Source organism: Chiloscyllium plagiosum, chromosome 3 (assembly GCF_004010195.1).
Source record: "Chiloscyllium plagiosum isolate BGI_BamShark_2017 chromosome 3, ASM401019v2, whole genome shotgun sequence".
NCBI lineage: Eukaryota > Metazoa > Chordata > Chondrichthyes > Orectolobiformes > Hemiscylliidae > Chiloscyllium > Chiloscyllium plagiosum.
In genome coordinates this window covers 7412348-7438918 of record NC_057712.1, presented here as the reverse complement: position 1 = coordinate 7438918, position 26571 = coordinate 7412348, and the positions used below count along the sequence as shown (strand labels likewise).

General features: G+C 40.5%; 1 protein-coding gene across 2 annotated transcripts in view; it reads left to right on the top strand.

Moving 5' to 3' along the window:
* hs1bp3 (HCLS1 binding protein 3) overlaps positions 1–18903 on the top strand; it is a 64973-nt gene extending 46070 nt beyond the window's left edge. For both annotated transcript variants that reach the window (XM_043676809.1, XM_043676818.1), the window contains exons 5-7: positions 9544–9692; positions 13677–13815; positions 15754–18903. In XM_043676809.1, coding sequence (XP_043532744.1) covers positions 9544–9692; positions 13677–13815; positions 15754–16027 — 562 coding nt within the window. In that variant the 3' untranslated portion in view covers positions 16028–18903. The remainder of the gene's footprint in view (positions 1–9543; positions 9693–13676; positions 13816–15753) is intronic.
* The last annotated feature ends 7668 nt before the right edge of the window (positions 18904–26571 follow it).

The window sequence follows — 26571 nt, the reverse complement described above, 5'->3', positions numbered from 1 at the left end:
TCGATTAATGCAGAAAAAATATTTTTAAACATGTGGTTTCTATTCTGTACCTCTTTTCAAAATGGTTATCTACAAAAGCATCAAAGGCTGCAGCTTGAGACAGAAGTTGTACAAAATGCTTGCTTGAATGCCTTTTGGAACAATGTTATGCCAGCTGTTATGTAGTTTGGTGTGTCATAAAGTGGTGGGTTTTTGCAAAGATCAACTTTGATCTTAAATTTTAAGTTTTAACTTTATTTCCCAAACTGCTGAGGAAACTGTTTCTCCTTTTTAAGTTCCATCAAGTTTTTGTCTAGTTTGGCAATCTGTTGCATCCAAGAAATCAAACCCAACAAAAATGTCTCCATTTAGAATAAAAAATAACTTTTATAGGAAGGTGCTCTGATGTTTGTTCAGAGCTCCTATTGAAAGCTGTCAATGTGTTGGCAACTCTTGATTATTTGGTCTAGACGTCCATTAAATTTCAGTTTCCGGTTGAAATAGTCTGGAAGTTTGTTTCGGTTGTTGTTTAGTCTTTTAACTGAATCAGATAGACCTGAGGGTAAGATTTAAACTGCGTACTTTGAAATTTAATCTAACAACTGCAATTGAGCCAGATCCTAGGATTTTGCAGCACAAACATATAGCGTGTAGGCATTCTGACAAAATAGTCAGATTTATTGTGAAGTGACAGCAGATTTTGAACACTACTCTCAGCAAAGAATTAAATTGTGTGCTTTTGACACTGAGAAGATGATGATTGAGATGAAGTTGTATATCAATTCATCTGGTTCAGAAACATTCTATGATTACTCATCTGCTTGTCCATTTTAATATGTAGCCAAAATATGGTCAATCCTTTGTGACAGGTGATATCTTGGGGTTACTGTCCATGAACTATTAATCCAAAGACCCAAGGTAATGTTCTGGGAATCCAGATTCAAATCACACCACAGCAGACTGGGGAACATGGATTCATTAAAGTCTGGAATTAAAAGTCTCATGATGACCATGAAGACATTATTCAGTTGTACACTTGTGTCCTTTTAGTGAAGTTAAGCTGCCACTCTTTCTTGGTCTAGCCTCCATGTAACTGCAAACCCACAGTAACACGTTGACTCTTAATTGCCATTGGAACTGGCCTATTAAGCCAGTCAGTTGTATAAAACAGCTAAAATTCTCACAAATAGTCTCACCAGGCATTGACCTCAGCACTAGAAACACCAAAGGCACACTCAAACCTGTTGACCTTGCAAAGTCCTCCTTTTCCAACACCTGGGTGCTCCTGCCAAAATGGGAAGAGCTGTCTCACCAACCAATCAAGCAACAGCATAACATTGTAAAGTCAGGTATCAGTTCAGGTTCTGCCAGGGCCACTCAGCTCCTGACCTCATTACAATTCGTATTTGAAAATGGACAAAAGAACTGAATTCTGAAAGTGCGGTGAGAGTGACTGGCCTTGACGTCGAGAGCACATTTGACTGAGTGGGGCATCAAGGAGACCTAGCAAAAGTATAGTCAATGAAAATTGGGGGGAGGGGGAGAAATTCTTTTTATTTGTTCTACCCGGAACAAGGAGTCTTATCTGGACATCACTGTCATCTCCGCTCCAGGATTCTGCTGCAGCAGTTCCTCAGGGGATTGTGCTAGGCCCAATCATCAGCTGCTTCATCAATGACCTTCACCCATTGTAGGGTCAGAAGTGGGGATATTTGCTGATGACTGCACAATGTTCAGTGTTTGCAACTCCTAGGATGCTGAAGCAGTCCATGTTCAAATGTAGCAAGGCCTGGCCAATATCCAGGTTTGGGCTGAAGAGTGGCAAGTAACATTCTTGCCACACAAATACCAGGCAATGACCATCTCCAATGAGAGCGTAACTAACCATTGCCCCATGACATTTAATGGTATTGTCATCATTGCGTACTACAGTAGTAACATTCTGAGGGTTATCATTGACCAGAAACTGAATTGGGCTAGCAAGGGCAGGTTGGTGGCTAGGAACCTTGCAGTGAGTAACTTACCACCTGACTCCCCAAAGCCTGTCAATCATCTGCAAGACCCAAGTCAGGAGTGTGATGGCATTCTCCTCCCATGCCTGAATGGGCAACACTCCAGAAGATTGACACTATCCAAGACAGCGCAGCTTGCTTGATTGGTACCACATCCACAAATATCCACTCGCTCCACCACCAGCACTCAGTATCATCTACAAGTTGCACTGCAGGAATTCACCAAAGATCCTTAGAGAGCACCTTCCAAACCTGTGATTTCTCCCATGGTTTTGCTGGACAGAAACATTATTAAAATTGGACACCCAGATGGAAGTTGAACTGCAAGCTTAGTGTAATGAAAAAGTCCAAATCATGGGCAGCAAAATAGGTCAGGCTTTGAGTACTTAGGAATCCATCATTCTGAAAGTACAATGACCATCTCACAGCTTTTCAATTGGACAGGTATGTTTAAACAAAAATTTACTCACCAAACCTTTTTAGGAGAACAGGACTCTCTTTTTAATAACTACACACATGCAGAACTCATTAAGTAATTGTGCAGAGACCAGTTGCATGTTGGGCCTCGAAATAGAGATGTACAGCACGGAAACACACCCTTTGGACCAACTAGTCCATGCCGACCAGATATCCCAATGCAATCTAGTCCCACCTGCCAGCACTTGGCCCAAATCCTTCCAAACCTTCCTGTTCATATAGCCATCCAGATGCCTTTTAAATGTTGCAATTGTACCAGCCTCCACCACTTCCTCTGGCAGCCCTTCCATACACGTGCCACCCTCTGCTTGAAAATGTTGCCCCTAAAGTCTCTTTTATATCTTTCCTCTCACACCCGAAACCTATGCCCTCTAGTACTGGACTCCCGCAATCCAGGAAAGAGACTTTGTCTACTTACCTTCTCCATGCGCCTCATGTTTTTATAAACCTCTACAAGGTCACCCCTCAGCCTCCGCGCTCCAGGGAAAGCAGCCCTAGCCTATTCAACCTCTCCCTATAGCTCAAATCCTCCAACCCTGGCAACATCCTTGGAAATCTTTTCTGAACCTTTTCAAGTTTCCGATAGGATGGAGACCAGAATTGCGCACACTATTCCAAAGGTGGCCTAATCAATGTCCTGTGCAGCCACAACATGACCTCCCAACTCCTATACTCAATGCTCTGACCAATAACAGAAAGTATACCAAACACTGCCTTCACTATCCTACCTACCTGTGACTCCACTTTCAAGGAGCTATGAGCTGCATTCCAAGATCTCTTTGTTCAGCAATACTCCCTAGGACCTTACCATTAAGTGTCTAAGTCCTGCTAAGATTTGCTTTCCCAAATGCAGCATTCGCATTTATCTAAATTAAACTCCATCTGCCACTTAGCCCATTGGCCCATCTGATCAAGACCCCGTTGTAATCTGAGGTAGCCTCCTTTGCTGTCCACTACACCTCCAATTTTGGTGTCAACTGCCAACTTACTAACTATACCTCTTATGCTCACATCCAAATCGTTTATATAAATGATGAAAAATAGTGGACCCAGCCCTAATCCTTGTGGCACTCCACTGGTCACAGGCCTCCAATCTGAAAAACAACCCTCCACCACCACCCTCTGTCTTCTACCTTTGAGCCAGTTCTGTATCCAAATGGTTAGTTCTCCCTGTATTCCATGAGATCTAACCTTGCTAGCTCTCATGGGGAACCTTGCCGAATGCCTTACCCTGGCTTGTCCTTACCACCTTTCTTAAACAGTGGCACCATGTAAGCCCAACCTACAGTCTTCAGGCACCTCACCTGTGACTATCGATACAAATATTTCAGCAGTGTTCAGTAACATTTCTTTACTTTTTAACTAAGCAAAGAGCAATGAGCAACGAACTTGCAAAAAGCATATTTTCTATTCTGTTGAGGACTACTGTGTAAATCGAGACTGTGACCTAGAAACGCGCAGCAGGTCAGGCAAGATCTGAGGAGCAGGAGAGTTGACAATCTGGGATTAAGCCCTTCCTTCATTGGGAATGCCGATGAAGGGTTTTTGCCTGAAAGGTTTTCCTGCTGCTTGGATGTTGCCTGACCGTTTTTCCAGCGCCACAATCTTGACTCTAATCTCCAGCATCTGCAGTCCTCACTTTCACCACTATTTTGTAAATGTCACTTCTTTGAAGTCATTTGCAGTTATATACTTCAGGAGTGTTCATAACTGGAGTCACTTCTGATCAATGAGTAGAAAATTGAACAACAATGTCTCAGCTGCCAATCCTCACTTTCTCCTCCACTGCGAATCAGTTTTACATTTTACAACTTAATTAAAGTCTGACCCCGGCTAAAACAGGACAACTGGGGACGTTGTACAGAAATATAATTACAAAAAGATGACTCAGGAGTTTCAACCTCCTGTTGAGGGTGATTGCCTGAAATGTAACCACTTTAAAATAGTGCTCTGAAGCTTCCTTTTCCAATGACTAATAAAAATGGCATTGTTTTTAAATCAGTAAGTAAATCCTTCAGAGAGTTCAAATTGAAAGTTATGTGTGAGTTTGAATGAAACAATAACCATCAAATCAACGCTTCTTTTTCTCCTTGGTAATACTAAATATTTATGGGAACAGAGGAACTTAATTCTAAATGATGCTTTCACAGTTGTTTTGCATTTTGCACTTTTAAATGACCAGAACAATCGTCTTGTGCTTTGCTGCAATTTAACACTGGATTTAAATTATGTATGCTGCTGAATCACAACGGAATTCTCCGTCAGTTGATGAATGTTGTCCGTACCTTACACACATTGCACTGATGTAGTCAATAGTTACGCACTTGCTTGAATCTCAAACTGACCCCAGGTGCCAGGAATGCTTGCGCTTGTCGAGGCTAAACTCAGTTCTAATGGACTCTTCAGCATCTAAATTTTTTTTTAAAACTGCTATAAATCTGTAAAATAAACCAACAGAAAGTTCAATATTATGTCTTTATAGTCAGGCAGATCTTCCTTGTCCACATTTCAGGGCAGAGGCTGAAACTAGTTGCAGCGTTTCTGAATGCTTCGTGGTCAATTGGGGCAATTATATTTATGTAGAGAGTGGTTTGCATGTGGATTGCAATTCCCAAGGAAGTGGTGGATGTGGGTACAATTACAACGTTTATAAGACACTTGGTTAAGTACATGAATAGGAAAGATTTGGAGGGATATGGGCCAGGAGCAGGTAGGTGGGTCTAGTTTAGTTTGGGATTATGTTTGGCATTGGACCGAAGGGTCTGTTTCCATGCTGTACATCTCTATGACTCTAGGAGAAAGTGAGGACTGCAGGTGCTGGAGTACAGAGCTGAAAATGTGTTGCTGGAAAAGCACAGCAGGTCGGGTAGCATCCAAGGAGCAGGAGAATCGACGTTTCGGGCATGAGCCCCTCTTCAGGAATTCCTGAAGAAGGGCTCATGCCCGAAATGTTGATTCTCCAGCTCCTTGGATGCTACCTGACCTGTTGCGCTTTTCCAGCAACACATTTTCATCTCTATGACTCTGACTGGTTGGACTGAAAGGTCTGTTTCCATGCTGTTTGACTCTGATATTTGGAAGTAGTGTATTATTACTTCTGTGGAAGCATTTGAATGTGGATGTCATGTAAACGCCCAAGACTAACAAAGTAACCAATCTTTAATAACACTGTAAACATCGCTGTTTTTTGAGGAACCAAATTGTTTTGCCATTGTGCATGGTATTTAATTGTAATAATAAGATTAAGAAATACAGGTCAACAGCATAGATTGATTAAATACATTAAGCACAGATAAAAAGAGACTTCTGGGGCACTGTGCTGGAGGAGGCAGACATGTAATATTATATTGTGTAAATAAATCCATCGGTTAGAAAATTGGTACCTGGTTTCCAAAAGATCATAAGATATAAAGCAGAATTAAGCTATTCAGCCCATCGAATCTGCTCCATCAGTTGTTTGTGACGACCCCATCCTCCTGCCTGCTCCCCATTTCAGAATGCATTGAAGCTGTAGCAGAGGATAATTACCTAGAGCTGAAGATTGGAAAGTGAGATTTAAATTGTGTGGCAGATTGTAATCAGTTATTTTGTGAAGAATGTTTAATAGTAAGTATGAATTGTCAGGGTATGAATACCCATTGATGTCCTCACTGGGTTCAGAGCACAACTGCGGTCAGATTGTCCAGACTCTCAGCAGTGTGGAAGCAGACCATTTCATCTATCAAGTCTACACTGACCCCCTCAAAAGAGCATCCACCCTGACCCATCTGTTAACCCTGCATTTCCCATGGGCAATCCACCTAGCCTGCATATCCCTGGACACTATGGGGCAATTTAGCATGGCCATTCCAACTAACCTGCACATCTTTGGTCTGTAGTGGGAAACTGGAGCACCTGGAAGAAACTGGGAAGAACACGCAAACTCCACACAGACAGTCGCCCGAGGGTGGAATTGAACCTGGGTCTCTGGCGCTGTGAGGCAGCAGTGCTAACCGCTGAGCCACAGTGTCACCCTAATTGCTTTGAGTTCATTTAGAGGAAAGCAGCATAATATAAAGAGACAATATAATCGAATGATTCTACTTCCTGTTCTGAGGAAGAGTCACTCAACCCGAAACATTCGCTTTGATTTCTCTCCACAGATGTTGCCACACCTGCTGAGCTTTTCCAGCAATTTCTATTTTTTTTTCTGACCTGCAGTCCTTTTGGTTTTTAAATCCTATTTCATTTTGCTTTTCTGTTAATTTCTTACATTATACTAAAATTGGCATCAGTGTAATGTTTTATTTATAGGAGAGTCTCTAGTCCAGCACACTCCCTCTTTAAGGTACACAGTATCAGCGGGAGGGCAGTAAGATGTTTCCTGTCTGAACTTACCTGCTGCACTTTTAAACTCAGTACGTTTTGTGCAGATTGTTTCCATTTTCAGCTGGAATCCAATTGCAGGAAGTAGAGTGAAGGTCCCATTGTTAGATGCTGAAAGCTTGGGTATGGCAACTTTGAGCTCCCAGTTCCACCTTGTTTTAAAAAATGAGAGCTGGCAATTTTTTGTCATAAAACAATTCAATGCTTCAGCTCTGGCAGGTTTAGTGAAAGCAAAAGTAATTAGCTTCAATGGTTTCATGCAGTACAGTATTCTTACATGTAGATTTGACTAAGAAAATTGGGTATTAATCAATGGAATGAAAATCATGATAGGGCTTTTAAGAAGGCATACAGTGTGTTAGCTTTTATTGGTAGAGGGATTGAGTTTTGGAGCGATGAGGTCATGTTGCAGCTGTATAAAACCCTGGTGCGGTCGCACTTGGAGTATTGCGTATAGTTCTGGTCACCGCATTATAAGAAGGATGTGGAAGTTTTGGAAAGGGTTCGGAGGAGGTTTACTAAGAGGTTGTCTGGTATGGAGGAAAGGTTGAGGGACTTGAGGTTGCTTTCATTAGATAGAAGTTTGAGAAGTGACTTAATTGAGACATTTAAGATGATCAGAGGGTTAGATCAGATGGACAGTGAGAGCCTTTTTCCTCGTATAGTGATGGATAGCACGAGGGGGCATAGCTTTAAATTGAGGGGTAGTAGATATAGCACAGATGTCAGAGGTAGTTTCAGAGTAATAGGGGCGTGGAACGCCCTGCCTGCAACAGTAGTAGACTCACCAACGTTAAGAGCATTTAAATGGACATTGCATAGGCATATGAATGAGAATGGAATGGTATCAGTTAGATGGTCTTCAGATTGGTTTCACAGGGTGGCACAACATCGAGGGCCGAAGGGCCTATACTGCGCTGTAATGTTCTCTGTACTATGAATATCAACAAAATTGTCCCAGTACATGAATCACAAAATGTTAGTACAGGATGTAGAGAAGATCTTTCCCCTTGTGGGAGAAACATGAACAGATTAAATTTTTTAAAAAATGTATAATTAAAAAATGTTAGGACAATTAAGAGTCAACCATATTGCGGTTGTTCTGGAGTCACGTGTAGGCCAAACCAGGTAAGGATGGTAGTTTCCTTTCCTAAAGGACAGTAATGGCCCCGATGGGTTATTAATTGAGGGTCTTTTTTATTCCCTCCGTGTTATTGGTCTATGGCATTCTCTAGCCCAGAGAGCAGTGCAGGCTCAGTCATGTGCTATTCTTAAACTGAGAGAATCTTACTTGATCGGGGAGTCGGTGAGTTTAGAGTTCAACAGGGAAATGGAGTTCACGCCACAATCAGTTTCACCATAATCTTATCAAATGGCAGAGCAGGTACAAGGGGCCAACTGGCCTAATTCATATGTTTCTGTTTAGATTTAGATTTAGATTAGATTACAGTGTGGAAACGGGCCCTTCAGCACAACAAGGCCACACCGACCCGCCGAAGCGCAACCCACCCATACATTTACCCCTTACCTAACACTACGGGCAATTTAGCATGGCCAATTCACCTGGCCTACACATCTTTGGACTGTGGGAGGAAACCGGAGCACCCGGAGGAAACCCACGCAGACACGGGCTGGTCAGATCCTCCCAATGCTCCACTTCTGTCAACCCCCATCTCCCAGCCAAATATAACTCTCCTTAGGTGGAGAATAAACCGAAGAGAAAGGAAAGTTGGTAGTGGTGACCCAGCCATAATTAGACCAGGAACATGACTAAAGCCAGAAGGACTCATTTAATGGGCAGGGTTTCCTGTCGGCTGACTCAGACTCTGAACAAATTGCATCAATCTTCAAATACTCCTGGCTCCTCGCTCCCTCCGCTCTCAAGAAAATAGAATTGTGCTATTTCCACAATCAGCACATTTTAAAAAAATGTACAATGTACAATGGTTCCTTAAAATAGAAACAGACAATCAGTGCAAAGACTAGAAATTATATTATTTAAAAATACAGATGGGAGGATGTTCTAAGCAGTATCACAGTGACCGAGTTTTAATTTTAAATGTTAACTAATAATAATTGCATTGCTTAGAGCAGTGCTCACAATGACAATTACTTTTAATTCTTCTTCAATGTTTTGTAAATGACAACCACAGAGATTGCAACATGATTAAGAATGTTTGGAGGGATATGGCCTGGAGCAGGCAGGTGGGACTTAGTTTGGGATTATCGTTGGCATGGACTGGGTGGACCAAAGGGTCTGTTTCTATATGGCTATGAATTTTAAAATCCCACTTTTCTGAATTTGGGGAACAATTATTTTTTTTAATGGCTGAAAAATTTCATTTAAACATAAGTCGTTTGGAAATACAGGTGGTTCTGTATAAAGCATGTTTCGTTAACACAAATTAGCTACAACGCAATTGGCGATTTGGCAATACTTTAAATGTGAAATTTTAAACTGTTGGTTTAAAATGTGACTCCAGCCCCATTAGTTTAAATGGCGCAGCTATTACACGATTCTCCTATAACACGGAATTGCACAAGAATGGAACTACTGCGTTATAGCAAAACTGACCGTATTGTAATTATTGGACGACCTGTCTTTAAAAACGTAAACTTTGTAGAGCCATTAATTGTTTAAGTTTGGAGGAAGGGTTGTGGAGAGAGATATTGCCTTTAACGTCCTGATTCCTAGATTGTTGATTTCCAGCTACAGATTGAAGAAAACTGAGGCCTCGAACCAGGAAGCTAAACCGAACCTGACACTTTTTGATGAGGAAGTGGATGCTGATGCTGGGCTTTTTGAACCAGTGAAAAGTTTCACCAACCCAGCCACAAAGAAATCCTTTTTGAACGATGGTGAGTTTTGACTTAAAAGCTAATAATTGCATTTACTCCTTTTCACTGATGTGGAGTTCCTGCAGTTATCCTAATGGAGGTTGCACATGTTCACCTCCAATATACGTCTGTCTGCTTTTTAATGCAGCTATTGACTTGTTTCATTTGAAGTTAGTTCAATAACATTTATCCACTGAGATCACCGCAAATGATCTGCCTAATGACTGCATTGGATTGAGATGTCTGTCACTTAATTAAGACTTCTCTGGGTGACCCGTATCGCAGAAATAGCTCATCTTACAATCACATTGCTGATTTGCCAAGTTTATGAGATGATAGATATTTTCCTGAAGCCTTATTTTTATGAATCTTTCCTTTGACAATTTACAGTGCAAGCTTATTATTTCTAAGGTATATAAATAAGACATGACAATTTACTAACTGTGATGATATTCATTCTAGACAGGTATCTGTAGTGGAATGTATTCATGTGGTTATATCCACTAACGGAGTTACCATATTTTAACTTGATAGAAGTTCAGAACATACTGCTTGGATTTAGGATAGAAATTGGTTATGGTCCTTTCTTGGTACATTAACCGCTACATGGAGCCAGTGAGTGGGTCTGTTGTGAAGCCTAAGATTCGCGTGAAATTAAGGTCTCCTTTTTGCTCATGTGAATGAGTTGTTGACCTCTTCTGATGGATATGTGAATTAGGAGCAGGGTAGTAAATGTGGACTCTTGAGTCTGCTCTGCCATTCAATAAGATAGAGCTGTACAGCACGGAAACAGACCCTTCGGTCCAACTCATCCATGCTGACCAGATATCCTAAATTAATTTAGTCCCATTTGCCAGGACTTGGCTTGTATCCCTCTTAAACCCTTCCTATTCATGTACCCAAGGAGATGCCTTTTAAATGTTGCCATTACACCAGCCCCGACCACTTCCCCTGGCAGCTCATTCCATACACACACCGCCCTCTGCGTGAAAAGCTTGTCCATTTGGTCCCTTTTAAATTTTCCCCTATCACCTTTAAACCTATGCCCTCTTGTTTTGGACTCCTCCTCCCTGGGGAAAAGACCTTACCTCTTTACCCTATCCATGCCTCTCATAATTTTATAAACCTCTATAAGGTCAACCCTCAGCCTCCAACGCTCCAGGGAAAACATCACCAGCCTATTCAGCCTCTCCCTATAGCTTAAGCTCTCCAACCCTGTCAGCATCCTTGTAAATCTTTTCTGAACCCTTTCAAGTTACACAATATCCTTCCTATAGCAGAGACCAGAATTGCACACAATATTCCAACAGTGGCCTAACTAATGTCCTGTATAGCGGCAGCATGACCTCCCAACTCCTGTACTCAATACTCTGACCAATAAAGGAAAACTTACCAAATGCCGCCTTCACTATCCTCTGTACATGTGACTCCACTTTCAAGGAACTATGAACCTGCACTCCAAGGTCTCTTTCTTCAGCAGTACTCCCCAGGACCTGACCATTAAATGTATAATTCCTGCCCTAATTTACCTTTCCAAAATGCAGCACCTCACATTTATAAAAATTAAAGAGCATGACTGATCTGATTGCATTCCTGCCCACTCCCAATACCTTTTGTCTCTCTTGTTAATCAAATATCTGTTGACCATTGCAATATTCTCTTTATTCACTCGTGGGATGTGGGCATCTCTAGCTGGCCAGCTTTTATTTCCTCCACCCACCCAGTTGCTCCTTGAGAAGGTGGTGATGAGCTGCTTTCTTGAACCGGAGTCCACGTGCTGGGGGGTAGACCCACAATGCCTTCAGGGAGGGAATTTCAGGATTTTCTCCCAGAATGGTGAGTGGATTGGAGGGGAGTTTGCATGGGGTGGTGTTCCAATATATCTGCTGCCATTGTTCTTATTCAGTGACCCCCATGACTCCTCCCTGGGGAGGAAAGTTTCAAAGATTTATAACCTATTGGCGGGAGCAAAATTCCTCATCTGTCTTAAATGTGAAGCATCTTATTTTTAAACTGCATTCCCTAGTAAAAGTTTCCCCCAGCCCGGAGCTTCCTATCAGTATCCACCCTGTCAAGTCCTCTCTGTATCTCGTTGTAATATGATTTCCTGCATTTTTCTCAACACTAATGGATACTGGCACCACTTCCTCATAAGATTAATCCCCTCCTTTCAAGTATCAGTTGATATCTTAAAAGGTAGCTCACTCATTTTGTAAGATCCATTTTGGCTTGTTTATCTCATGAGCAATGGCTCTCTGGAGTAGATTATGGGGTTTTAAAGGAATGGAGGACCAATCCTGGATCAGCAGCAATCTTTTGGGAGATATGTAGAACTGATAAGAGGGCAAGCCTTAAAAAGGAACACAATGATGCCCACTTGATCGGCAGGAAAACCAGAGGAAACAGGCCTAATACAAACTGCTTTTGAGGCACTCTGTTTAGCAGAGGGGGCCTTGCTGTCCTAACATGACTCTTTTGCATATGTTGATGACTCTTTTAGGCAACCAGTAAAGTTATCTACAAATATACCAATGTAAATGTTGCAGTGCCAGTAGAGTAGGCGCAGATTGATGCATGCAACATAATTCAACTCCGATGTAAATTGTACAATTCTTTATTGGAACAGTGGGTGACGAAGGACCAATTTCTTCCTCCTTGTCATGGTCAAGACGACTCTGGTCTAAGGAATGTAACTGTCTCACAGAACAACATGTCAAGGTTACGTTCTCCCTCCCTGACACATCAGCACCCAGAAGCTCTCACTCCAGCTCATTGACTCTGAGCAGAAGTTTCTCAGGCTACAGGTCCTTGAATTGCATTACATAATTGATTTGGAGTGTATTGGCATCCATGAGCTCTCGCACAATGCTGCAATTAGGCACCACCTGTCATACCATCTTCATAGTGTTTCAATTATTTAATTATTATATAAATAAATACTGCCTCTAGTCGTGTCTGTGCACTTATTGTTATCCTGTTTAACATCTCATCCACTAGCTGTGAATTCCATCTGAATTGCAATAATATGTCAATCTAAGTTATGTACTCAAAACCCTAAAATTGGAATTGAACCTTTGATCCTCTGACTCAAGGAAGGATATTGCCACTAGATCAAGCTGGCACCATGATAGTATCCCCAGTTTCATCCATCAGCTTGATCACAACCTCTTTGTACATGTTACCATGGTATGTTTTCCTTCAATTCTTGTTTTCCAGAACAAAGCCAGCTGACTGTTAAAAGGATTCTACTTGAACTGAGTTTAAAACATATACACATCAGGACTAAATATTTTAGACAGATCTTTGCACATGAAATAGCAAAATATATCATTGTCAACATGTGTAAAGCATATTAGCAGATGTACACAAACTTTCTTCATGTTTATTATAATCAGGTTGATGATCAACTAATGAAAAGAGTTTTCCAATTATAAAATTTTTAAAAATGTGATTAAATTTGATTTTTCACGACAGCTTGTTCAGTTTGATATTGAGGAAAGATAATTTGTAAAATTGTCATGTGTTCCTATTCTTTAGTTCACTTCCTCCTGTGTCAGCTCTCGTTTAATCTTTTAATTCTGACATTAAAAACATTTTAGCAGATGCTTGGTCACATTATGAGAACTGCTACCGCTTCAAGATATAATTTTGAAATTGTTCAGTGTGGATGAGAAATCGGCTCCTGTTACTGCATCCAATTTGCTAACTGATCCATTTCCTTTTTCCTCTATCCCTCAATCACTAATATATGGCCAAAACCATATAGCTTGATAACATTGTTTCCCCCCAACATGGAAGGGTCCTTAATTACAGAAAAAGATCTGTCTTTTCTAGTGTATATCATAATGCAGACAGATTCATAATTCACCTCAAGGACTTTATAAACACGATCAGATTTTGGTTCATCAGAAGGACACGTATTACATGGACTATAAGCAGGAAATTCAAATTGAAATGTACAAAATATAGTGATAACTTGTCTGTTAATACCAGCCCTTTCTGTAGCTGCTTTCAGATTATTTGAGGACCCAGACTTGGGAGGAACTGTCCAAGCAGGTGACCCTTTATTACTTCCAGCTGCTTTTGATCTTCAAGCTGGTGCTACAAATGTAAACTTTGATGAAAGCACTGAAGAACTATTCAGGTATTTAATTGTTAACAGGATGGGCAATTATCTTGATTCTTAGGCTTTCCGGGACAAATGCTTTGCTGTTGGTCAGTATGACAAATTTTGACCCTTAGATATTCTGAGATAGCAGTGGTAGTAATTCCTGTAAGTGTGTACATTGTCTTCCACTGGTAAAATGTCGCAACACTCAATTATACGTCCTTTAATCTTGGGATGTTACATTTGGGTATCTTTGTGATCCAAACTGGATCCTGTACCCATTTGCCAGTAAGCAAACTGGAAACATACTTGAGGTGGTAAGATCAATTCATTGAAGTTGCTTTATTTTAAATGTAATGTGGAGAAATTTACCAGTGAGTCAACAGGAGGCATGGAATCATGGCCATAGGATTTCAGGGGATAACTACCTACTGCCCACACACCCCTTGACCTGTCCACAATTTTAAGGTGGTTGTTGTCGCCGCTGCCATAGTCTTGCCAGAGAGACTCTACCCTGTGTCAGACCATAGGGGCTGCTCTTTTATCAACAGATAGAAGCGACTGATGGTGATTTAACCTGAGGGCCATCAGACCTCCGATGAGCGAAAAGATTAAGGAGAGTCCTTTATGGTAACCTCGTGGAATTGAACCCATGCTGTTGGCATCACACTGCTGTAAACCAACAATCCAGCCAATTGAGCTAAACTGATTCCCTGTAAGTGGGTAGTTGCAGTTTTAGCCAATCTGTCCTTTCGACACATATGGGTGCACACACCTTCCATCTGGGACTGTGTGTAGTACCAGATGTGGCTAGTGCTCTTGATGGTGCTTTGGGTCTGCAGGGAAATTCACCAATTCAGTTAAATACAGCTCTGAGTTGGGATTTCCTCCCCAGTGAGTTGAAGTTCCCCATTGACTCTGCCACTCTTTACGTTTTACCCAGTGTGTTAACTGTAAATAAATCTAATACTTGCTTTTCATTGCTCTCCTCAACCATTTATCCTGTTGTCTTTGTGTGTTAATCAGCATCTTTTGGACATTTCCTTTCTTTCTTAAATGTGGCCACCTGCATTTTAGCTGCCAGCTTGGAACTTCATATTTGCTGTTCTACCTCCATGGGATTAGATTAGATTAGATTACTTAGTATGGAAACAGGTCCTTCAGCCCAACAAGTCCACACCGACCCGCCGACGTGCAACCCACCCAGACCCATTCCCCTACATTTACCCTTTCACTTAACACTATGGGCAATTTAGCATGGCCAATTCACCTCACCTGCACATTTTTGGACTGTGGGAGGAAACCGGAGCACCCGGAGGAAACCCACGCAGACACAGGGAGAATGTGCAAACTGCACACACACAGTCGCCAAAGGCGGGAATTGAACCCAGGTCTCTGGCGCTGTGAGGCAGCAGTGCTAACCACTGTGCCACTGTACCGCCTCAGAATCAAATTATTAAAGTACATTAACAGATTTTTTTAATGCTTCACTTCTTTGAGAATACACTGCCTACATATGACTTCTATTTAGAATCTGGGATCAGTCATACAAAACTTGGAAGCACCAATTTTAAAAAAGAAATACTAGATTTGAATTACTGATTTCTGTGGGATATCTGTTTCCTGCGCTCATTGAAACTCTCAATGGCAAATGCAGTGCACTCCAGTACGAATTTTAAAAACTGAAATATTTTTAGAGCAAAATCATTGCTTTTTTGAGACCATATTCCGACCAATAGCTATATACCCAGCTGGAGCTTACCTGCCCCCAGTCACCACCGCTATTTTCACTGCACCGTTTAGAAGTCCCATCAGCACCACTGAGCTCTCTGCCAGTCAGATTGAGACTGATTTTCCTTGATAGGGTAGGGAGAGGGGACAATCGGCCACCTGCTTCACACTCCAACACGTAACATGTTTAAAAAACAAAATACATCCATCTATCAAATAATTGATCATGCTGTTCATTTTTAGGGTTGAAGATGACTTGGAGAAGTTATTGAAGCTAAGTTCCAGCAATAAAGACAAGCCAAGTGTGCCCGCCAAACCAAGTGTGCCCGCCAAACCAAGTGTGCCCGCCAAACCAAGTGTGCCCAAAAAGGCAGCGTTGTCATCTGAAATGAAGAGCAATCCCGCAACAGAACACCGTTCCTTTAAAAACACGGCAGCTGACATGGATGAACTGGATATTCTGAAATACATTCAAGAGAATGAGAAATTGAATAGTGACTCATTCGATCTCTTTTGAATAGACTCTCCAGCAATATCTCACAAATGCTTTAAGTAGTAACCTCTGTGACCTACCAGCAATTCATCGTATGGTCCAATTGCACTCATGGATGGAAGAGACAATTAAAATAGCCACTTTTAAGTTTCTGAGGCAAAGAAACAACATATTCAAGTTGCTGAAACGTCTGAATTAGAAAATAAGAAAAAACATTCAAGTTGCTGAAATATATGAATTAGAAAATTCATATATTTAAGTGAAAATTAAGACATTAAATCAGTGAAAATTAATCAGAAAATTAGCAGCAAGATAGTTACAGTTTTTTATTCTCTCCCATCCAAGGTCATGGTAGCCAGGGAGATGCATTGCCCTATATATGTAGTGAGAATCGGTTTATCAGGATTGTAAATCTCAAAGAAGAAAACTGTGACATACACCATGATTCATAAACAAAATATTTGAACTATCAAGTCATGCCTTTCTTTATTTGTTCTTACAAGAAAGAAATTCCTGGTGGCATTTACAAATTAAGGCCTTATGGAAATTCAAAAATAAGGCCTTGAAAAATATCCGTGCCTCTTGGCATTATTATCAGTTCTAAGTGTCAGTTTGCAGTATTCACTAACAATTGGGTATTGAATTCCTCCATTTACAATTGTTTATGTCAAGGTCAGAAATGTTAGTTTTCAAATGTATATGTCTGTCTGTTGGTGAGAAGCTGTGGCTCAGACATTGCTTTGATCTTCAGACTCCAGTCTGCTCTTTCACTTCAATAAATGATGTAATGCAGCAGGTAGTGGCCACATTAAAATATAGGAGCAACATTGGGAATGAAGACCGGGTGGGACTGGGAAGATGCTTGCCTTTGGATCATATACAAGTATCCCTGTTTTGTCCAGAAACTGCAATATTTATTGTAAAGATAGCTTTCTCTCTGGCATAATTGAAACAAGGGAAATTCTTCCGAGTGTATGAGGTAATATAAAATATAGGAAATGTAAAGCAGCAATTTTTCCATTCTACTTAACTGCTAAATATACAGTACTTTTTGAGAGGTTTTAAAAGGTATGTAAAAGAACTTTTGAATTAAAAATTGTATTAGAATGTGAGGGTTAACTTGATCAATATACCTATGGAGTATAATAAAGCATCTTACACATGTCAATGTAAATAGGCAGATTACATGTTTCCTGCTGGTTTTGCAGACTTTAGAGTGGAATAGGTTCTGGTTTTGTTTCAAGTCTGTAATAAGTCACTTGGTCTTTGCCACCTTTGGGAAATCGAGCAGATGTTTAATTGTTCTTGATGACTCCTTTCTTGCTGGCAACCTATACCCTGCCCCCCCCACCCACACACACACACTCACTCTCTCACTCACACTCAACCAATGTCACCAATTCAACCCTTGCACCCTTTCTCCCACCGTGTATTGCAATGTCGTATGCACGGATGTAAAATTGAGGGATGACTGGAGTTGTAACTGAGTAGGGACTCGATTTTCATGGAGTCAAAATATGATACAGATATCAAAAGCTTTTCTTAATCTTTTTATGTTCTTACAGGCTGAATTGGTTTCCAAATTCTTGCATATCATTTAAACTTTGCTTATGTAAAGGATATTCATTTAGTTGTTGTAGTAGTCAGACATGATGATGCGAAGTCCTCGTCTAAAAATTTGGAAGATGCTTAAAAAAAAAAAGAGGATGTGCTATCCAAGCTGTTGTTTACAAAACTACTGATTTCAACAATCAAAAGTTACTCAACCAGTGCCTACTTGCTGGACATCAGGGTGACGAATATAGTGAGAGAAAATGTAGTCACACTTGTTTTTTTTCTGATGTGATGATTTCTGTGCTTTTCCACAAGCTCAATAATAGGCAATGGACTATGTATCCACAGTGAAAGATACTTTGTGCACCTTACCCAGAGCCAAACCTTATGTGAGTGTGGACAGGGAGTGTAGAAAGTCATTTTAAATCCGTATATCCTGCTGTTTTATCTTCCAGCCTAAACAGGAGGTGTGTTGATAATTGACTGTCTGCCTCCAACCACAGGCAGCCGGGAAACTGCAGGGTAATTGCAGCAGTGTCCGAAAGACCGCTGAAGTAAAATGACCAGTTTTGTTCAGGTGGGCAGCTAGAAAGTGCTTTGGTAACTTTCACTTTCCAGTCACCTTCCAATCTTCGCATATCTATTGACCACATGATTCTAGCAAGTGTTCATGTTTCTTTAGATTATGAACGAACAGAAAGAAACTCCTCACAAACCTGCTTCATGTAAGATTAAGTACCTGTCATCTAGTTGGATGATGTGAAGTAGGGTGCCTCTGTAGTTAATTCCACTGCAGCACCTGGAAATTGTGGTGAATGTGACTGAAAATCTAATGCATTTTTGTAAAATTAAATTTTGCATCACCTAAAAAATAATGGTACTCTATCCTGATGAAATAAGAATAGGGCAAAAAGAATTAAGTATTGTGTTTATTGTTATCATTGATTGTTATAGCCCTTATTAAGAAATATAAGTTGATATGAAACTATCAAAAACACTCAGTAGACTTTGTTTCATTTGCTATTAACTGGATTTTGGACATGTACAAATTTGAGAAGGGTACCCTTCTTAAATTAGCATTATTGTGGTATAATTATACATTATCCTTTGGGAAAATTAATGAGTAATTGATTGGTGATTATCTTTGTATTAGCATTTTTCAAGCTATTTTCCAATCTGTTTTTTCTACTGTCTGTACTGGTCTAAGCTTTCTAAACAAGTTTTTTAAGACTAATCTAAGTTTATATTCTGTTAATGCATTTTGGTTGCCCCAAATTACTGTTAACGTTAGCAAGATCTATTATAAAAAAGAGACAAGTCCACAATAAACTTTGCCATTAAAAGAACTCTGTCTACATCTCTTCATTTCAAAGTGACAAGAAGCATTGTTTGCCAGATATGAAGTTTGTTTATAAAGCTACAAGCATGTCTGTGATATTCCAGTTCTGCTGTAGCCTACAGAGGAATATTTATTGTCTTTGATCAACTGGATCAGTTTACTATTTTGATGGAATCACAGACTACCACCCACTGATCTCTCCCAATAACTGGCTGGAACATTCACCTGACTGGTTTTTCATGAAGGGAAAAGTGAGGTCTGCAGATGCTGGAGATCAGAGCCGGAGATGTGTTGCTGGAAAAGCGCAGCAGGTCAGGCAGCATCCAGGGAACAGGAGAATCGACGTTTCGGGCATAAGCCCGAAGAAGGGCTTATGCCCGAAACGTCGATTCTCCTGTTCCCTGGATGCTGCCTGACCTGCTGCGCTTTTCCAGCAACACATCTCTGGTTTTTCATGAAGACTGAATAAGATTTTCAGATGACTCTAGCTGCTAACACTCAATAGGGTTTCACTTAGCAGGTGCCAATACACACCTGAACAAGCGTATCATTAGTACCCATCTCCCTAATGCCAAATCTGCCACTTAGCTTCCTTATGCACACCCCACCTCCAATGATAGGAATCACATATAGATAGCTGGCATCTGCTGGAGGCAGGTTTGTCTCCTCTCTCTTAATGCACCAACATTACAACCAATCCTAAATAAAGCTAGGGAGCAAAACAATCAAGTACTTGCTTGATAAAGGTTGGGCACATTTTATACCCCTACAAGAAAGCGGAAGTAATTTGGAAATAATTGGTGCCTGTCATTTTGCCTCTGGCTTCACCAGCATCACAATATTCTGAAGGCTGGCTGGCCAGCTGGATTGCAATGCAGATTGATGCCAACAGTATGGGTTCAATTTCCACACTGGCAAGGTTACTGTGAAGAAGTGCCCTCCTCAACATCTCCACTCATTTGAGGCAAGGTGACCCTCAGGTTAAATCACCTAATGCGACAGCAGCCCTTTGGTCTGAGAGGACTATGGTGACTTGTGATATTCCAGCAACATAATATCGACTAAAATATCATTTTGGTGGAGTGAATTATTTAACCAACACTGAAGCATCATTGATCAGCAGAGTTTTGCTTCACACCCGAGAGAATCTGGTGTCTGTAAATTGCTAGCTCCTTGCTTAAAAACAAAAGCAGCTTTGGAACTGCTGAGCTTTGAGGCAAAGTGAGGATGTGGGTAGTAAAGATTATTTTCAGTAAAACGCAATGGAATCTTTGTGTTTGTTAAAAAAACAAAACTTTGCAATAGCATATTAATGGCTTATTGTGTATGCACCTATTTCTAAGTAATATAACTGTTGACTATGCCCAGAAATCATCTCCAAACTCAACAATGCAATTATTTGATAATACTATTGTGTAGAGATAAATTGGTGCTAGTAACTCACTGTATGATTCTTGGTCTCTGGCGTCACTTGTTTATTAAATAACAGGATATAGCTGTCTCATGCAGCCTTCTAGACTGTAAAGAGCAGTGAAAAGTCATTGTTCTGTTCAGGAAATCAGGCGTCTATGAACTATAGTGTGATGTGAGTGCCACCCAGAAAACTTGATCTTCAAACTCAGCATGTTTTTGAAGACTTTAAATAAGTAGGAAGGCTAAATATGTGAATAACTACAGATGTATCAATCTCCACTAGAACATTGTAAATATTGAATCTAATAACGTGTTTGCATTAGATTAAAGAATTAGAATCTAGGATAACATCACTACTTTTTTGATGTTTAGAGATTTAGTCTGCTTTCTTGATCCTCTGTATTGACTTTTCACCAAGTTTAATGTGCCTCTCCATAATGAATCAACAATTTAAAATGAAAATCAAGCAAATTGTGTATGAAAAGGGTGAGCTGCTATCCCATGCAATGAAAAGGAAAACTATCTCCACCATTTCTAATCAAAAATTATGCCAGAGTCTTAGAGATGTACAGCATGGAAACAGACCCTTCAGTCCAAGTCATGCATGCTAACCAGATATTCTAACCTAATCTAGTCCCATTTGCCAGCACTTGGCCCATATCCTCTAAATCCTTCCTATTCATATACCCATCCAGATGCCTTTTAATATTATAATTGTACCAGCCTTCACCACTTCCTCTGGCAGCTCATTCCATACATGCACCACTCTTTGCATGAAAAAGTTGCCCCTAAGGTCCCTTTTAAACTTCTCCCCTCTCACCCTAAACCTATACCCCTCTGGTTCTGGAACACCCCACCCCAGGGAAAAGACCTTGTCTATTTACCCTGTTCATCCCCCTCATGATTTTATAAACCTCTATAAGGTCAGTCCTCAGCCTCCAAGTCTCCAGGGAAAACAGCCCCAGCCTATCCAGCCCCTTTCTATAGCTCAACTCCGCTAACCCTGGCAACATCCTTGTAAATCCTTTCTGAGCCCTTTCAAGTTTCACAACAACATCCTTCCTATAGGAGGGAGACCAGAATTGCACACAATATTCCAAAAGTGGCCTAACCAACGTCCTGTACAGTTGCAATATGACCTCCCAACTCCTACATCAGATTTTGTGAAAATGCATATTTAACAAAGTGTAAACTTTTTGCACAAGTTTTATTTTTCTTGGATTGCAATTCTGAGATGGAAATTTGGAGTGAGTATTATTTTCAAATTTTCTTTTGAAATCATAGTCCTGCAGACTCCGATTTCATAGCAGGGTCCTACTTTGAGTTGTATTTGGATCTACCACTGTGAGCACATCCCATCAATTAGGCCAGAAAATGTGCAGTGCATTTCAATCTATACCTGTACTGAAATTTTCTTGAAAATGTTGGCATGTACAAAGATAGACCCAGCTGTTACACTTGATTGAGTATCAGAGCACTGAGATGCAAACACACCAGTAATGTGGTATTAGATCAATGGGATAGTTTAACAAATGAAAGTGAATGTAGCTGCTTAGTGCAACTAACCATACCATAATTTCTCCAGAGACCTTTGCTGTTCACTTTCTGCAGATTCCTCCTCTTCTCTCTCAAAAGACAATATATGTTCAAGCTTGTAATTTAAACTGAAGTTAAATTGTACTGTCCATGTTGCAAAAATTGTCACCTTCACTGTCTTCTGACTGTTACAGTCTCAGTAAATTGCAAAATAAATACCGATGGTTGCAAAAGAAATACATTTTGTCCAATCATGGTGGGCATTGACATGTAAATATTTCCAGTTTCCACACATTCGTATTGTTCATCCTACTGGATCATGTTTTTTTCATATGCTGCATTAATTTCACGTTAAGCTAGTGTTCTGTAATAAAACTGGTGCATTAGAAAGACATAACACGAGTGGGAATATTGATACCAGCTTTAAATCTAGAACTCATCAGTGCAAGTTTTTTTAAAAATCTTATTTGTGTGATGTGGGTGTTGCTGGCTAGACCAGTGTTTGTTGTCTATCCCTAATAATCACTCAGAGGATAATTCCTGCTGACTAGCCAAAGAAGTAGGGTTTTCTCCCCTTGTGTATCTCTAAGCTATATTTACAATGTAGCTCCTTACAGCAGCATTGGCATCCGTTCAAACAACTCCAGTTGTAATGGTCTTCTGTTCAACATTTTGGCAAGGTAGTATAGGTATGGAAACCCTGGTCCTGATAGAGATTCCGCATTCCATCACTAATGCAATGCAGTGTGATCCCTGCATCGTGTTTCATTCCCATCTGCAGATTTTCTTTCTCCATCTGAATTGTGCTTCATGTTGAGCTTGCATACAATAAATTCGCAACAGGTTTTGACACTTCCTGAGGTATGAAAGTGAAATTAAGTGATCCATAACAGCTAGACTTGGTAAAAGCAAGCTTGTCAAAATAATAAACCTTTATTATTGCAAGCAGCTAAATGGAAACTCACTTGTTACTCCATGCATCTACAAATCATTCCTAATCAAATTAATTCAATGTCTCTGCATTCTTTCTTTCTTTTTTGTTCATTCACAGAGTGTGGATGTCTCTGGATAAACAGCATTTATTGCCAATCCCTAATTGCCCAGAGGGAAATTGAGGGTTATCCAAATTGTTGCGGGTCTGGAGTCACATGTAGGCCAGACCAGGTAAGGAAGGCAGTTTCCTTCCCTAAAGGACATCAGTGAAACAAATGGGTATTTCCCAACACTTGACAATGGATTCATGAAAATCATTAGACTCTTAATTCCAGATTTAAAAAAAAATAAATTAGTGTTCCAGCATCTGCTGTGGTAAAATTTGAACCTAGGTCTCCAGAACATTACCTAGGTGACTGGATTAATTGGTCTAGCAATAACAGCGCTGTCCCATCACCATCTCCATATATTTTAACACATTGAGTGGTCTGTAACACACAAGCATAAACAATGTTGAAACACTGGCAGCATTCACGCTAACAGCTATGAAAAGTGATAATAGAGTTTCCAATGTTCTTTCCATCAGATGGCTGATCAGGATTTCTCCAGCCTTGACCTGCTCCCATTGACATCTTGCAAGAATTTGCTGCTTAATATTCAGCCTGTTTAACTGTATTGTGAACGTAATTTCTTTGCGCATCACATTCTGGTTTGGAGAAGCAGAAACACTCAATATCCTACTGCAAGGTCGCCCCGATTCACTTTTAGGCATTAGTAACAGCCTATCCATTTAATTTCATCATGATAGTATACAACTTTAATTTTCCACAAATGGAAACATTATCATTATGTCTTCTCTATTAAGACCTTCCAAAATTTGAAAGACCTCAAAGTTACTCCCTCTTTTTGCTCAGGAGAAAAGGGACTTCGCCTATTTGTTTTTATCAATTTTTTATGTCTCTAGCATTGCAGTAATATTTTTAGAATCATGCAGACAGTATACCATGTGTGGTCAAACCAAGGATTTATGTAGATTTACTTCATAATTTTCTCTCATGGGGCAATCGAGAACAAAAGGGTCACAATTTAAAAATAAAAAAAATCCATTGAAAATAGAAATGAGGAATTTTTTTTTATAAAGGATTGAGAGTCTTTGAAATTCCCTTCCTCAAAAGGCAGTGAATTGAATTTATTGTCACGTGTACCGAGGCACAGTGAAAAGCTTTGTCTTGCGAGCAATACAGGCAGATCACAGAGTTAAGTAGCATAGATAGTAAATAATAGGTAAACAGTGGCAAAAACAAAACACAGGTACAGGAATAGAGTTTGAGAGTCCATTCAGTATTCTAACGACAGTCGGGTAGAAACTGTTATGAAACCGGCTAGTGTGTGTGTTCAGGCTTCTGTACTCTCTCTCTGGTAGAAGTTATAGAAAAACATTGCTAGGGTGGGATGGATCTTTGAGAATACTGGCAGCCTTTCCTTGACAGCGGGCCTGGTGGATGGATTCTAGAGGAGGGAGATTGACCTTTGTGATTGTCTGGGCCGAGTTCACCACTCTCTGTAACCGTCTCCGATCTTGAATGGTAGAGTTGCTGTACCAGGCAGTGATACATCCAGACAGAATGCTCTCGGGCACATCTGTAAAAGTTGGCAAGGGTATTCGCCATCATGCCAAATTTCCTTAGCTCCCTGAGGAAGAAGAGATGTTTTTAACCAGTGCGCCCATATGAAGAGTCCAAGAAAGCTTGTTGTTGATGACCATACCCAGGAGCTTGACATTCTCCACTCATTTCACCGCTGTGCTGAAAATGTGTCGGGAGAGGGAGGCATGAGTGACATCCCGCCGAAAGTCAGTAATGAATTCCTTGATTTTGCCGGCTTGAGAGCTAGGTTGTTCTTGGTGCACCATTTTTCCAAGTCTTCCACCTTCCATCTGTAGTCTGTTTCATTGCCATCTGAGATTCGACCGACTGTGGTAGCGTCATCAGCGAACTTGTAAATGGCATTAGTCTGGTATTTGCCAATGCAGTTATGGATATACAGTGAGTACAGTAGGGAGCTGATTATGAGTGTTAGTGACGATGAAATTTTGTCCCCAATCTTTACTGATTGTGCACTGTGGGTCAGGAAACAGAAGATCCGGTTGGAGAGAATGGGGCTTAGTCGGAGATCACTAAGTTTAGTAATCAGTCTCAAGGGGATAATAGTGCTGAAGGCTGAACTGTAGTCAATGAGTAGGATTCTTACGTAACTGTTCTTGGTGTCAAGATGTTCTAGGGAGGAGTGAAGGCCAATTGATGTGGCATCTGACGTGGATCTGTGGTCCGATAGGCAAATTAGAGTGGGTGAAGAGTAGTGGGGAGGCTGGAGTTGATAAATGCTATGACCAGCCTTTCAAAGCATTTTATGACCACTGAAGTTATTCATTGGACGGTATTCATTGAGACATGCTGCATGAGCCTTCTTAGGCACAGGGAAGATGTTGGCCCTGTTGAAACAGGCAGGGACAGTGGAGTGCTGCAGGGAGAGGTTGAAGATGTCCAAGAAGATCTCTGCCAGTTGATCTGCGCATGCTCTGAGTGCACGGCCTGGTACTCCATCTGGTCCCATCGCTTTCCTTGGATTCACAGGAAGGAAAACTGTTCTGACCTCTGATGCAGTGACTGTTGGGATAGGTGAATGCAGTGAATGTAGAATCTTTTAAATATTTTTACGATAGAGGTAGACAGATTCTTGATGACCAAGGAGCTGAAAGATAATCAGGGGTATGTAGAAGTGTAGTGATCAGATTGAAATCAGATCAGTCATGATCTTATTGAATGGTGGATCAGGCTCGAAGGGCCAAATGACCCATGTTCAAATGTTCTCCATTTCTCAATTTTATTCTTCTGAAAAGTGAACTTCAGTGCATGGTTTTAATGGTCTTGTTTGCCTGCGTTACTATTGTTAGTGATTTGTGTGTTTGTATCCTCAGTTCTGTTTGTTCTTGGAATCTGGTTAGGTTCTTATTTTCTAAGTAACAAGATGTATTTTTTTCTCACTAAAATATAATGCTTTAAAGATATTTGCCAGGGATCAATTAGATTTCCATTCTACAAGTTTATTACCACTCTTTGCTGGTGCAGATTTGTAATTGCTTGCAATCCCTCTCAATATTGACTACTCTCCCTTATTTGATGTTATTCACAAATTTGCAAATTGTCTTTGTAATTCCAGTCTAGATCATTCATATTAATGTTATATCACAGTGGTCTCAATACTGATCCTTTTTTTTATTTTCTACCACCTCTGCCTCTCTTGGGTAACTGCCCTGTAGTGTTACTCTGTTCTCTGTTCTTCAGTCAGTTGGTTAATCCAGCTATTATTAGAATCTCTGCCTCCATAACTACATGTGGTAAAACATTCCATGTGCTAAGATCCTTTTGTTTCGTGGAGTTAAAAATCTTCCGATGTCTCCTTTTGACCTCCACCAAAACGAAAACAAATCACTTCCTCTCGAAGTCTCAATTTTGAGATGTTACGTTAAATTCCCCCTTGGCTGAGATTAGCTAATGGTGTAGAGCATGAAATCAAAACTAAAATCAGGGTGAATTTTTCTGGTCCCATGATTGAGGGTTGGCAGGCAGTGGAGCTAGGTAAACAGGAGAAACAGAGTGGGACGATTTCTGACATTTGAGAGTTTCTCCAGGACAGACTGGGAATTGGATCAGCTACCCGGTACGCAGGTAGGGCAGCAATTAGGTTGATTAGGGCCTCTGGGCCTGTGCCAGGTTAGATGGCCATCAGAGCT